Source organism: Zophobas morio, unplaced genomic scaffold, assembly GCF_036711695.1.
Source record: "Zophobas morio isolate AGI-343-1 ecotype UQ-CSIRO unplaced genomic scaffold, CSIRO_AGI_Zmor_V1 ptg000029l, whole genome shotgun sequence".
Classification (NCBI taxonomy): domain Eukaryota; kingdom Metazoa; phylum Arthropoda; class Insecta; order Coleoptera; family Tenebrionidae; genus Zophobas; species Zophobas morio.
Genome location: NW_026972134.1, coordinates 3,525,996 through 3,542,241, shown reverse-complemented (window position 1 = coordinate 3,542,241; position 16,246 = coordinate 3,525,996). Strand labels below are relative to the sequence as shown.

General features: G+C 34.0%; 1 protein-coding gene across 1 annotated transcript; it reads right to left on the bottom strand.

Moving 5' to 3' along the window:
• Window positions 1–881: 881 nt before the first annotated feature.
• Window positions 882–16,030, bottom strand: LOC135137707 (ATP-binding cassette sub-family C member 4-like). Its single transcript, XM_064067425.1, has 10 exons — window positions 15,922–16,030; window positions 15,644–15,868; window positions 15,164–15,594; window positions 4,160–4,316; window positions 2,888–4,111; window positions 2,509–2,839; window positions 2,302–2,452; window positions 2,023–2,253; window positions 1,120–1,974; window positions 882–946 (listed from the first exon to the last, which is right to left on the bottom strand). Exons 1-10 carry the CDS (start codon window positions 15,996–15,998, stop codon window positions 882–884), a joined length of 3,747 nt encoding a protein of 1,248 aa, XP_063923495.1. The 5' UTR covers window positions 15,999–16,030.
• Window positions 16,031–16,246: the final 216 nt, after the last annotated feature.

Below are 16,246 nucleotides of genomic sequence, written 5' to 3'. Positions count from 1 at the left end.
ATTATAAAATTTAATTTTGCGACTATTATATTTTTTAATATAAACCCTATAACTTAAAAAAATTAGTCGAAAGTTGTTTCGACAGAACTTCCCTCACACGTAAAGTACAATGAAACGTATCCAGCATTTTTGAAAAACTATAAAATTTCATATTGGTGTTTAGTTTTCTCAATAAATTTTTAATATTTTGTTCAAGAATCATCATCTCATGAATTTTCTGAATCCTTTAGAATTGTCTAAGTGGTACAAACATTTTTTAGATCGGATTTAATCAGCAATTTTGATCAAAAATTTACCATGCTTATGATAACTTTAAAACATCTCCAAGATTTCAAAGCTATCAGTTTTGCATTTCTTGTTAAATCAATAAAATAAATTCACGCATTCATTAATTTTTTTGAGTCACCTTGTACCTATAGACAAATCCAAAAATATGAGTGGAATGATAAATCGCAAATATAGACTCATCATATTAGATAGGATTTATTCGGCAAAATTTTGTGCTGACGTCATCACTTTTTTGGAGGGCTAAGCAAATATGTACCTATTGATTAAAATTTTATCATGCTTACCATAACTTTAAAACATCTGCAAGATTTCAAATCATTAGGTTTTCCAGATTCAAAATTAAATTGCAAAATGTTGTTTTATAATTTTTTTTTTTTCAAAAATCTGGACGTTTCGCATAAAAACGCTACACGGAGTCATAAACTACATGTGTAGGACTATGCTATATTATACAATTTAAAACCGATTTACTATGTAGAGTGCGGGCGGGCTATCAGAGACGTGCATATTAAAAATCAAGGTTGACTCGATTACAGTTAATACTGATGACTAGTTATACCGCCATATTTAAAATTAAACAAGCTTTAAACTTTTCATAGATATGGTATTCGATCACATGGAAATTTTTTGCTCAACCGACTGTCGTTTTTACCATTGCCTTAAGTGATCGGATCATTGTTTATTTTAGTAGAAAAATTACAATTAGCAATAAATGCAATAACGTGGAAAAAGTCTTATTTATTTGTCCTATCAAAACCAGTAAAATACAATTTTTTTAAAATACAATATTGCAATAAACTCCAGATTTTGTTACCATCTTATAAAACAAACCATTTATATTTTTCAACAAAATTTCAGGATTGTCATATTCAACAATGTTACCGTTATCCATAACTAACACTTTGTCGCAGTCCATAATAAATTTTAATCTGTGTGCTATTTTGATAACGGTACAAAATTTAAAATGTTCATCTATTATCTTATAAATTAGGTCTTCCGTTTCAGTGTCCACGTGTTCAACTATTTCGTCGATGGCTAATATTTTCTTATTTTTCATTAACACTCTAGCTAAACACAATAGCCTTTTCTGACTGCAACTAAACTCAAATTCCTTAATATTAGCATTTAAAATTGAAATGATTTTGTTCATTCCCACAGTATTTAAAGCAGTCCATATTTCTTCGTCCGTATGTACCTGATCTGGGTCTATATTATACCTCAGTGTTCCTCTGAGCAAGAAAGGATCTTGTGGAATTACCGAAATATTCGATCTGAGAAAATCTAACGATAGTGTTTTAATATCAACGCCATCTATTGTAATTCGTCCTTTAATCTCGTATAAACGAAAGAGTGCTGATATAATTGACGATTTACCAGCTCCTGTGCGGCCCACAATTCCTAGTTTTTCGTTAGGTTTAATGTGAAAATTTAAATTCTTTAATACGTATGACTTAGAATTATCCACACTCAAGTACACATTTTCGTATTTAATTTCACCCAGTGTTGGCCAATTATCGATTTCTAATCCTGATTTAGACTCTTTCTGTATCGTTGTGTATTCCATTGCACGTTCTGCTGAAGTCATTTGTGTTTCTAAATCGACCCATTTGTACACTCCATAAAAAAATACAGAATATATTGTAAACGCCTGTGAAATTGCTAATCCGACGTCTCCGGGTAAGACATCTACAACTTTTGTTTGAGATTACTGTTATATACGCAAAAGGAAAATACCTTTTTCGAGAATTACAAATTGTAGAATAACCACAACGATAAAGATGGATGCAAGAGTATCTACCACGAACACAAACGCTTTCAAACAAGCAGCATGTGAATAGGAGGCTGAATTATACAGGTTATGATGTGTCTCAAATTCCTCCTTGACAATTCCTTGGCAACTGAAAGCTTTAATAGTTGGCAGCCCCTCTAAGGTGGCACTGAGATATCCAATTACAGGACTTTTGGCTAAAAGTTCAAGTAAAATTTTAATTTTGTAAAATACTGTCAGTTTACTTGAGGCATCTAATCTTTTTAGCGGTGCTCCTGTTTTAATATAAATGTATCTTAAAAATATGAGGCTTCCAAAAAGCAGAGCGATAGGTAAAAGTAATCTTACGTTGGTAAAGGCAATAAGTACAATATTTCCAAGAATTTCTAAGATGATCTGAAAAAGTTTTAGCTCGATAAAAGCAGCAAAAACTGTACCCACCTCTATATTACCACTATCAAATGGTGTAAAGGAAAAGGGATACTTTCATCAACGCTGTCAAGATCTTTTGAAAATCTGTTCACAATATTTCCTAAAAAAGTTGAGTCGAAAAAATTGATAGATGTATTAATAACACAATTCAGCATCTTTTTATGTAAAGTTATTGACACTTTTCTTGAAAATAAAAACAATGCGCATCCTCTTATCAGTGTAGCGACTGATATTCCAACGACCACGATAGTGTAGGTACGCAAAAGTTGATTGCGATCCTCTATGAGGACTGAGTACGTTGTATTACCAACCGTGAGATTATTTCGTGAAATTTTGTCCTCAAAGTTTACCCTAAAATAAAAAAAACTGTTCAGAGACCTTCCTAGACCTTCAACTTACCAGTTGCTTAATAGCTTGTCTTTGTAGCTTACTAGCAATTGCGCTAGAATGAAGATAAAAAATATAATTGAAAAAGTAAGACATCCTCCGCCCATGCCCACATATTTCATATAAGTTTTCAGAGGAACCGAGCCTGATACTTTTAATTCTCTATACACTTTATTTGTTTTTGTTGTTTCGATTAATTTGCTTCTCTCACAATCCACAGAATTGAGTTTTGGTGCAGATTTTGTTAAGGCTTTCTGCATATTTGGAACGATCGTCTGATCGTCATTTTGTACATTGTTTGACAAATCATGTTTCCATAATGTTACATTACCATTACGTAAGTTTACAATATTAGTGGCATAGTGACTTAAATCCGAATAATGGCTCACCAGAAATACTAATTTGTCACGCAAAAGTTTTAAAATACAATTTTTAAAGATATGGTCAGCGACTAAAGGATCTAGACTCGACAGACAGTCGTCTATTAAGTAAATATCGCTGTTTTGATATATAGCCCTTGCTAGATTAATCCTGCTTCGTTGACCTTTGCTCAAATTAACTCCACCATCGACTACAATAGTAGAATCACCATTTTCTAGTAAATCTAAATCATAGTGTAAATCGCAAACTCGTAACACTTCTTGATAGTGTTCATGATTATAGTTGTTTCCAAAAAGTATGTTTTGTTTAATGGTGGCAGGAAATAACCAAGGTTCTTGTGATGCATAAGATAACTTGCCCTCAGCAAGTAAGTTTCCTTCAGATACTTCAAATTCTCTCAAAATTGTCAAAAGAAAGACACTTTTACCACTGCCGGCAGGTCCACTTATTAGAATTAATCCCGAATAGACATGTAAGGTGACATTTGCGAAAACCGTCTTATTGTCGATTGTGACCTTCACGTTTGAAAATTCTACTTTTGGTTTATTTGTTTTGAATTCACGATATTCGAGTTGGTTATACATTTCTAATGTATGAGCTAAAGTTTGCATTCTTTTAATGGCAGTAAATACTTGGGGCAAACTAAATGTCGCGTATGGAAATGCAACTTGTATGGTAGCAGAGAGAGCTTGAAAAGTGCCACTAATGTAATACATAATTTCCGCCGTTAGAACTTGACCCGTCCAAATGTTGGTCATTACAACAAGATAAAATGTTACGTTGTTAACTATGATTCCTGTTAATATAGACAGAAACAGTAAAGCAAAAATTTTAAACAGAATGTTCATTTCTCTCCTAAAAATGTGGTGCTTAATTTGTGATCCTTGGAGAAAACACCCTTACTTTCTTGCCCAAGATATTTTGCTTTCCAAGTAATTTTCCCAAACGTACATTTTTATGCTTCTGATGTTAGAACAAGCTTCTCTAAATTCAGTAAGTCTTGTGTCGGTTTTCTTAGATGTTTGTTTTTTGAGTGAAGCTATCCATATTCCCGCAAAAACTGTAAGCAAGGACAAATTAATTTAATGGTTGATGAGCTAAAAGAAGCAATATATGTTCAAAAAGTTTGACGACCAAGGAACAAAATAACAACGAACCAATGAAATGAGTTACATATCTGGTGTTCCAGTATCTAATTAGGAGTTAGGTTTTTAATCTCTAATTTGCAGAGGCGGCTGGTGCCGGGAAGCACAAGGGCACATGCCCCCCAAAAATTACAACGTCTACAAACACACTGGACATAGCAAAATAGTAGTTTTCAATATTGAAAAAATTATCCGAAAAGTTGTGTCATAAAAGACTGAACTGACCTAAAATTAGAGTAGTAGCTCAGTCACGGTGCACATCGCTCTCGATTTTAACAAGTTTATTATTATTATTATTATTATTACATTACTGAATCATGCCGCCGAAGAAAAATAGTAAAGAAAGTGGTGACGACATTAATTTTAATGTAAACGATATAACAAAAATAATTTCGGACACAGTAAAGGCTGAAAGCAACATTTTATTGAAGAAAATCACCGAATTAGAAGACCGACTAAGTGATATGAGTGTTACAAATCAACAACTACTATTATTACTGCAAACGAGACACTGTAAGTGCGAAATATCATGCGAGAAGAGTGGTCCAAATAAAGAAATAGAAGACTACATGAGCGACCTGGAGACATCAGATGACACGATTATTTCGACTCCAATAGATAAACAAGCAGAAAAACCTCAAAAAACCTCCACAAACAATGAGCAAAAGAAGAACTTTATCAAGTCGACAAAACCGATAAACACTAGAAAGGATGCAAAGAAAACTGCAAATATACGAGGGACGCTCGAAAATTCCACAAATTTTAAGGCAACCTCTCGGAAACTTTGGCTACATGTGGGACGCTGCGATAAAGATACTACAGTTAATCAGATCAAAAAGCATGTGAACGAGATCTGGAAGGAACACCGGTTCGAAGTGGAAAAACTATCATCGAAGGGATCCAATGCTTCCTTTAGGGTGAGCGTTGATTATCATACAGACCTAATACAAACATTGTACGACCCAAATTGCTGGCCCAATGGTATTGTGGTTAAACAATTTAAATTTTTTCGAACAGCGCAAAAAGCAACAGGAGTCTTTAGCAAATAAAAACTATGATCTTCTCTTATTAAACTGTCAAGCCATCACAGAAAATAAATGTGACATATTATATACGGATATTCTCCAAGAATATGGTAAGATAAAATTTTTGTGTCTTACTGAAACCTGGTGCACTGTTACCAACGTAGAAGCAGTACATATCCAGGGGTATAAACTGGCAGCATCATTCTCCAGGAAAAATTGCAAGGGTGGTGGTGTTGGTATTTGGTGTGCTACTGACTTGTCGGTTAATGCGCTAAATTTATCAGAGCATTGCGTGGAAAAACATTTTGAAATTTGTGGAATATCTTGGTCCTTTGAAGAGAAAAAAATATTCTTATTTACATGTTACAGGTCTCCTGACAGCGATGTTCAAATTTTTTACAATAATATTGGTATTATCTTAGATTTATACTTTAAAAGAAATAATTATTTTATACTTTGCGGTGACTTTAATATTGATCCAAAACGAGATAAAAAACAATTTGAGTATTTAAATCAAATTTTTGCGTCATTTGGTCTTACAAATAAAGTTAATCGTCCCACTAGAGGTATTAATACACTCGATCATCTTTTCACCAATCTTAGTAACTCTGATTTTTGCTGTATTCAGGACACTGTTTTGTCAGACCATAGGATTGCTTACTTTCAAACTGATTTGTTAAAATTACAAAGTGATATAAGTTCTTATAAATTCACTCGCATATATGACGATTTGAAAATTCAAAATTTCTTAAGTGATCTTTATTATGAAAACTGGACACCTTTGTACACATATAAGGACAGTACCGAAGCTTTTAATTACTTCCATAAAATTTGTATAAACTATTTCGAACAACATTTTCCTTTTAAAAAAATTAATGCTCGGGAAGGAAAATCCTGGTTAAATGACGAGGTCAAATTGTCCAGTACAAAACTAAGAGATTTATTTATGCTACAAAAATCTTTTAGTGAACTAGAACCGATCTATAAATTGGCTAAAGAGGAACATTGTGCTTTGATCAATCAAACAAAAAGAAAATTTTATCAAAATAAACTTGATAAATCGGATAACATATCAAAGACTGCTTGGGGCATCTTTAATGCGGTAGCCAACCAGCAAAAACAGCCACATAGTACCATTAAGTTAAACTTGGATAACCAAGTAATACAAAACGCCCACAATATTGCAGATGCATTTAACTCCTTTTTTGTCAATGCACCGAGAAACATAGTGAATCAGATAAAGAGTTCGGATCCTTCGAATACTCTAAGTTTCAGAGACTGCAAAAATTTATTTTTGACACCGTTCACCGTCAGCGAATTGTCAAATCTGCTCTTGGCTAGGCTTCATGCAAAAGGCTCTGGCGGTTTTGACGATGTGCCTGCATTTTTATTAAAAAAAACCGTCCCCATATTAAGTTCGCAGTTTACGTACCTGGTCAACTTGTCATTTGAAACTGGCTGTTTTCCCGAAAAAATAAAACTTAATAGAGTCATACCACTTCATAAAAAAGATCATTCTTCAGACATGAATAATTACAGACCGATACCACTAACATCCAGCTTTTCAAAAATATACGAATATTGTTTCCTATCGCGATTGCAAACACACCTTGAACGTAACAATATTTTAACAAAAAATCAGTTCGGTTTCAGGCCTAATACATCGACATTTCACGCCCTAAATCATTTTTATGACCACATTTTATCCTGCTTAGAGAAAAAGGAGTACCCAATTGGAATATTCTGTGATTTAACTAAGGCTTTTGATACTATCTGTCATAAACGTCTTTTAAATAAACTGGAAAATTACGGCATTCGCGGCGTTCCATTAGAATGGATACAATCGTATCTACTAAAACGAACACAGTATGTAGCGTACAAATATTTTGACATAAATACTAATTCAACAAAAAATGCATTTTCAAATATTATGGAAGTAAGTCTTGGAGTTCCTCAAGGGTCCATATTAGGGCCAACATTATTTATATGCTATATCAATGATTTAAACCACAATCTTGAAAGTAGTGTGAATACTATACTTTATGCTGATGATGCCACAATAATCATTTCTGACAGATTCTCTCGCGAACTGCAACTTAAATGTGACAATACCACTAAAAATATGTCCAACTATTTTAACTCCAATAGCCTGTATTTAAATGAAACAAAAACCAAATATCTCAGATTCCATCAACATAATGTAAAAGCTGACATAAATGACGTAAGAATAATGCTTAATAATACGATTTTAGATAAAACAAATACTGTAAAATTCTTAGGACTAACTTTAGATGATAAACTGAATTGGACATTACATTGCAATCGACTTATCGGTCAGCTTTCAAAAGTATGCTGTTTGATTAGAAATGTCGTTAGGTGTTTGTTGGATTTGAACCACTTGTTAATGATTTACTATGGACAAGTAGAGTCCCGTTTAAGATATGGCATCTGTTTTTGGGGTATGTCTCCATCTGCACAAGATGTCTTTGTTATACAAAAAAGAATTGTGCGTACAATTTTAAATGTTTCTCAAAGGCACTCATGCCGCGAACTTTTCAAAAAATATAATTTAATGACTGTACCGTCCTTGTATGTTTTTGAATGTTGTATGTACGTATATAAAAATAAAAAAAAAATTGTTAAAAATAGTGAAGTCCACGACAAAAACACCAGACAAAAGAACTTATTCCACGTTCCTACAAAAAAATTGAACGTTACAAAAAATTCACTTTGTTCTTTAGGACTTGACTTGTATAATAACCTACCCAACGAAATAAAAAATCTTTTATTTATTGACGCCTTTAGGCACAGATTAAGAGACTATCTTGTTACTAGATGTTTATACTGTGTAAAAGAGTTTGTGTAGCAAATGTCTATATATATTTATCTAATTGTCTTTCATGTTCTGACGATTTTCCACACTGTATGTAGTCTATGGAAATAAAGTATTATTATTATTATATTATTAATTATCAAAACTATTTTTTTTATCTCGCTCCACTTGATTAAAATGTATCAAAACTTACATCCACTTACATCTAATGATATTATTGTGTCTTGGATATACTGATAAAAAACGGAGACCGAATCATGGCTCATTTAGACGTTTTGTTTACACCGTTGCCATAGAAACCTTGCGTCCAGGTGCGATATTTGAATGCAATTGGGTTCAGTTCTGATAGTGCCTAGGAGCAGTAACTCAACTGGGGTTTTAATTTTCATTCCGCGCGGGTGAAATTGTTTGATTTTAAATAAAAATAATTAATTCGGTTGAATATTTAATAAAAAATCGTCATCTGTGTCACGACGGTAAAATTTTAGTGAAAAAATTAGGCAGAGCCACCCCCAATTTATCAATAAAATAAAGTGTTCATGGCAAAACGTGAGACTTTCATGGATGGTAATGGTATAGACGTAACACGTATGATAAATATTCATGGATAATCTTTTCGGTAATATGTACAAACATTTGGAGATAAGTACATACCGCCTATATTAATAATATTCGAGCAAAGGTCGACAACAATCCCCATATTATACTCCGATTGATAATGTGCATAAAATTTTGTGGGGTGTTTGAACTTGCTTTACGTGGACATGACGAAAGTAGAGAATCAAAAAATCCAGGTATATTTCGAGGCCTGATGGATTTTGCGGCGCGAAATCACATTTGAATAATTTGAATTTGAAAAAAAATCGTTGAACATAGCCAACCATGTGCACGCTAGCGCTATTGGGGTAGTGGGTAGTTTTGCTTAGAATTTTAGTTAGAGGGTTGTTAGAAGAGAGCGACTTGGTAGGGGATTCACTGTGTGTTGAGTGGTGTGAGTGAAAACCACTTGGTTAGGTTAGTTGGCTTGGTAGTTAATAAATGGGAGGAAGCCTTTGTTTAACGACAATTAATCGTAACGATGACGATGACACAGTTTCCCCAACGCGCGGAGCTAATTCTTGCGGTTTTTTCCGAGCGGAAATGAGTGAATTTTTGGACCGACGCTAATACGTGTAAATTTGATTCATTGTTTGTAAATTCACAGTTCATGTTAGGATTTTAATCGTTAACCGGTTATAACACAAGCCTAACCGTCAGAGATTGTTCCGATAAAGTACTTGCTAGAAAATTTTTGTGTTTACCAAATTATGAATAACGTTTCTGGATGCTAATGCTTAAGTGTTACATTATAACACTTCTTAATTCTTCACACAAGATTGCTAATAGTTCATTTACGGCAGTTAAATTAACCTAACGTTGCGCCACTGTGGAAAAAAACCGTAGAAAGGCGGCAGAATTCAGAAAATCGTGGACTGAAGGGCTTAGGGATTAATTTTCACCCTTAGGCAGTTATTATCATCGTTATCATCGTCACATCACCGAGACGCATATTTCTAGTTTTAAAGGACGCATTTTGTATTTATTTATCATGTGTTTGGTTGGGATAAACAGTCCACGATATAAAATCTCAAAGGTAATTGTTTTAAGAAACCAATTACTTGGATCAAGGCATCATGTAACATAATGTAAATTCTTTGTTTGAATCGTTGATAAAGTGTGGCATAGTGTAACATCAGACAAATCCTTTGTCCTGGCAGCGGCCATGTTAAAGCGCATTTTCAAAGCGACTACATGTTTAAACTGTTAAACCTTATTGAATAAATTAACAACATTGTGAGACGTGCATTCCTTCGAGTGAGTCTATTATTTGCACAGCACCACAGGATTGATCACATATCTGAAAAACATACATATACACGAGACTGTATGGCGAATTTAAATCTTGTTTATTGCTCTTTTTGAAACTTTGACACTTGTTCACTTGTAGTTTAATGTAAGAGTCATGGAAATTGAAGATTTAAATGTAACTGAGATCAAATAACACCGAAATACGTGCCAGAAGCGGAGGGCGCGGTTCCTATTCGAGCCCAAAGGATGCAGGATGTATATAGAAGTCAAGGGAACGGTCAGGACGACGTGACGCTGTCAGCTTATTTATAGCCGTGACTTCCAACAACGAGTTTGCGACCGTAACGGCCTGGTTAGCGCGGCACGTTTCTTCGTTAGATAGAGGGGTGCTGGGCATTAGTGCTTGCTGATAAAATAGAAGTCCAGCTACAACCAGAAGCCCCAAACTCCGCTCGTGCTACAACGCCCCCTATGGGTATTTTTGTTGTGCTCTAGATTGAAATTGACATAGCTCGATTATTAAAATTTTGGTCTCTTGTTGTCTGAAATAATTTTAAATTTGCCGCCACAGATCCGGAATAACTTGTGTATTTGCATCCAGTTACTTTACTTCAGATTTTTCTTGTTCTTATTAAATTTGTGATATTCAAATATTTGCATTGATTCAGAACGTTTAATTTGATTTCATTCAAAGTTTTCTTTTTGGAGCTGAGCACTAAGAAGGTCTTCAACCTATGCAACTTAGTGGCAGCTTTTTGTTTTCTTTTTTTTGTCAGTGTAGGAATAAATAATTTTGTGTCCTCCATTTATCTTGCGTTTTATTTTGCGGTACCTACTTTGCCAACCTTCGGGTCCACCATTTGCAAGGCCAAATTTTGAATTGAGATGTTTAGTCGGCCATAGTTTGGGTTATCACAGTTCATTCACCGACTGTGTATAATATAATGTTCAGAAGGGTGTTTTCTCAGTTTTAATGTATCGAACTATAATCAATTTGTTATCAGAAGTTAAATACTACACTACACTACACATGTAATTCTAACTTGTTATTGAAGTCCTGATTCGGATTTTAAGTATTTTTTAAATAAACTCGAATCCGTTTTGAAGTGAGCTATTACACACTTCAGTTCAATCTCAAGGGTGGAAAGTGACATATGTCATTTATTTGCCATTTTTTAATCGGTGTCCCCATTTTATTTCACATTGTTATCACGGGCCATTACCTTGAGGTTGAATTTTATGAGCAATTTGCGGGATAAATCTACTTAAAACGATTGCGAATAAAACAGTATACAAACCTCGGCAAAAGTACCATTCCTGTGTCTCGAGGACTAGTTCACCTCGAGACGCGCCTCTCGGTAAACTATAGTTCTCTCGACAGGAATGGAATACTTTCCGCCTCGGTATGTAATATACTTATTATTTCCCGTTTGTTATTTGCTTTAAATACTGTTACGAAGATCGGTAATTAAAATCGGTCTGGATAAAACTCAACAATTTACACAGCGATTTTGTACAAAACAATTTTGGATCAACTTGACTGAATTCTCTCGTTGACTGACTCCTTCTGACGGTGGTCTCTATTTAAACCCATACATTCCTTTCTCGATATTTCGTCGTCATCGCTTCGAGCTCATTCTGGCGTCATACCGAGGCGGCGTATGGGTTTATTTCGTAACAATACATTTCATACTGTTTACATTTGTATGGAGGCGGACTACGAACTTGAAATTCAAATTTGCGATTCTGTAGCGCAAGGGTGTTATTTATGTCACTAGTAAACAAAAATCGCAAAATTGAATTTTATATTTTTTCAAAGAAGGGAGATTTATTGGAATGTACTATAAGGGCGAGGAAAGGAAGAAAACAAAAGTGCCTAGCGAGTTCACAGTAACAAAAGGAAATTGCAAAGGCGTCAATTTAGTAAACATTGTTCTCAAATATGCAGCACTGCGTCCATTTTATACTTCTCATTTTTATAAATCTAATACTATTAAACGAGCAAAGTTTGTATATATATATTTATACAGGGACATTTTTTTAACTCTGAACATACACCAGAAAGTCCCTATGTTCAATCTTAAAAAAAACACATCAATGTATTGAAAGTATACAACCAAGATTACATCAAACCTACGTGATTAATAGAAAAAAATTAAACTTGCCAACTTGTCAACTTGTCAAAATATAATTTGGAAATTTAAGAAATGAATACAACAGAAGAAAACGTAAAAATATTAAATTGGTACTATCGCCATGTAATCAGTCGAGTTGTGGGTAGGTACGTGTTATTTTTTTGGTCAATTGCTCTAAAGATTTCGTGTAAATAATGTGTTATTGCAGTTGGATGTGGGGGAGTTCCATCCATTTGAAACGAAACCAATCATCAAAACTTAAATATTGAATTTGGTGCACTGTGGTAACGAAGCAGTCTTAAAAAGGAATTAGAATTCAAATTTTCTTCAATAAAAAATGGACCAGGTTTAAGGTTTGGTTTATATTTCCCTCCAACATTTTAGCCCTACGGTTATATTGTGCTCTTGTCAAATTTTGCAGACGAGGATTAGCATTTGACTAATAGCTGTAAAGAAAGGAAAAAGACGAAGGGACAAGGGAGTTAACAGGACTAACCGAAAATTTTGGGAATAGACTTTACCATCTAATGATAATAATGCTTCATGTGTAAATACGATGTTTTGTAAAATGTTTTTATTGTTTCTTAAATTAAATACTGTTTCTCAAAAATCCGTTCTTCTAATTTTACTTCTGGACTTAGTTATTGATGATTTGGTGAGTTTATAACATTTGTATTTAAACTGTTTTAAAACTTTGCGGGGATAACATAAGATGTTTAATTGTATATTAATACTTCCTCAGATAGGACATAATTTGATCTGTTTCTCTAACGATGTTTATATTCGACGCATCCGTGGGTGTTGACACAATTGGTCTATTGGCGTAATTGACTGAAAAAAGATCACGTACAATTCTGTGCCGACGATACCAAGTTAAAATTTGTACTTTCTCTTCCGTTGTATAAAACATTGTTTGTATTCTCAAATTTTCAAATTATATTTTGACAAGTTGACAAGTTTAAATCATTTTTTTTTTTCTAATTATCACGTAGGTTCCATGTAATATTGGTTGCATACTTCTAATACATTGACGTGTTTTTTTTCAGATTGAACATAGGGATTTTATGGTGTATGTTCAGAGTTAAAAAAATGTCCCTGTATATATATATATATATATATGTAATGGGTTTCTCGAAAACGGCTCTAACGATTTCGATGAAATTTACAGGTTAGGGGTTTTTTGGGTCAAGAAATCGATTGATCATAGTTTTAACTTCTGAAAATTACAGCTTCATGCATTTTCAGCAATTTTCAGGCAGTGAATTATATTTGTTGCTAAGCAACATCAGATGACACTACACGAACACGAGATTGTTTTATATGAGAAGTTTGGGTGACAGTCTGACAGTACGTTTGACGTACCTTTTTATCTTCAATTGTACGTACCGAAACATACTCCACTGTATAGAGGACGTTGAAATTCACCTCCTGAGGTGAGAAAATTTACCAAAAACTAAACAGTGAGCGGATAAAAGGCACACGAAAGTGTGTTGAATTGAGATTATTTTGTCAAGCATTCATTTCAGAGGTTCCACGGTCAGTGTCAACATGTGATCGTTTTCGGGGATGGGACCGTGTTATTTGAGTTTTTGGGCTCAACGTTTCTCACACTTTCGTAAATGGCATCTTCGGGAGCAGGGTTGAGATTGAGAAATTAGGAATAACACAAAAGAGCACGGTAACTCAGTATGTTAACCACACCAGAGGCGAAACTCTTCTGGCAGTAAGAATGTGGTTGTGACCTTTTTCTAGAGTCGAGAGAGAGAACTAGGAAAAAAAAACGACAGAGAGAAAACTTGGGTAACAAATGAGATGTCAAACAATAATTCCAGTTTTCTGTTCTTTAATCTCTACATGTCACTTATCAGTGTTTAAAACAAAGACTGCTTATGGAATTTCTTTTTTAATGTGTATTTTTAAGTAGCGCGTGTACTTCAAAATGCATGCTATACGCATATTTATCTGTCCTAATCTGATCTAATACTACCAAACGAGCCGAGTGAAGCTCGGTCAACCAGATATTTGTAAAAAAATTGTCAAAGTATATTTCGACAGAATTTCCCTTGCTCCGATATACAATTTGAATGAGTTTGTCGCTTCAAGACAAAGGACTAAAATTATTAATTAAGCCAAAGTTTAACAGAATATTCTGACTATTATTATTGTAATTTTAGGTAAATAAAGACCTGCGTATTCTCGCCTTTTCGAGAAAATGGAGTGACTTATCCTTGATTTGATCAATACAAAAATTTGTTATGCTCATGAAATGTCGAAAAAACATAAAAGCGGTTTACGCTCAGGAAGTTAAAAGGAAGTTACACCGTGCCAATAATGAGTATCAATGTCTTCGATGGCCTTAAAAGTAAAATCTCAAATTTTCTGGAACTTCAAAATGCAAAACAGTATACCACCCATTGTTTTCGAAGGACTGCAGCCTCTTTACTGGTCGATGCGGGACTGCGGGAGTGGATATATCGGTTATAAATAAAGCTAGGCACAGCGGAAATGATGGGCAATCCCCCAGAAAAATATTAAAAACGACAGCGCGACGTAAGGCGATAAATTTGGCTGGCCAACTGTGCAGTCTCAACCATGTCACAACCTCAGTGGCGTTTGATGCAAATCAGGGTTTATCTAATCAGTATCATCACAAAAATTGTGATGTTGACCACTCAATGTTAATTTTTAAAACATTTTAACATCTAGCAGAAGTTATTAAGAAGTCCAGAAGTTATAGGTAGGCGACGACTGCAATAGTGCTGGCGCTCCGACGGCAATAAGAATCACTTCCGCCATGCCGAGCATTAATAATATAATGGTAAAAGTATTCTGATTTTACCCTCAAAATGATAATAAAATATCATATTGTTTCAAAATGGCAGAACATTTTTCGTTCGTCTATTACATTAATTCTTACGTACCCTGAAGTGGAATCAATATTGCAAATGCAAGAACTGCGACGACAGCTGGCAAACCAATACGGCGATACATGTTGTAACATGAAATCATAGCGACGATGAACCCAGACCAAGCATAGGTGAAGTTAATGAAGAACTGATCAAATGCACTGATGTCTCTTGTTATTAGGTTTGCAACATTGCCAAAGGTAATGTAACGTAAGCGACTTACTGGAAGTTTAAGAAATTTTCTGTAAATGAGTGAACAAAAAGCACTGCGAATCTTAATGCCTAAATTTTCTATCATGAAGAGATAATTTTGTTTACAAACGACATCTACTAATTGAAGTACAAGTAAAAATACAACGTAGAGCAAGGCAGGCGTTCTACTTAAATTTTCTTCTCCTGGAGTGAAAAAGGAAACCACTTTACCAATTATTATAGGACGTATAACGCTAGAAGTACATACTAAATTAGGTTTTTGATTTATGAAGATTAACTTACTTTAGTATAATAGTAAAAAGCATGGTCACACTAAGTATACAGTAATACTTGCCATACATTTTCCACAAAACTAAAAACATAGCATTCTTATCTTTTTTATGTTCATTCCATTCGCGTTCCATGCGGTCTCCCAGTTCCGACGTGTTAAACTCAGGAAGTACATCGTACAAATCTTTTTCTTCGAGTTCTCGTTTAAATCCTGTTTTAAACAAATCATAAGTGTACCTTAAACATCACCATGAAATATCTGCATAGATTAGTTTAAAATAATCAAATACCAAAAAGTTATTCTAGAAAATATATTTGCTGTTTGCCTGGGGTTATTTTGCCTTTCTTCCGACTTTTCGTTATTCATTATTGAAACAGTAATGCCACACTGGTAGCCACTTGTTGTTTGTTTTTGACTTACAATCAACATTTAAATTTTGCCTTCAACGAATAGATAAAGAGTTGTACTAAATAAGAATTGTAAATTAATGAGTTTACAGGCAAAAAATAAATGTATTTTGCAGTTAATAATTTACAAAATTTAGAACTGATAACCATACACTGTTACTAGTCGAACCAAAATTATAATGTGTGATATTTCTATACAAGGTTGGT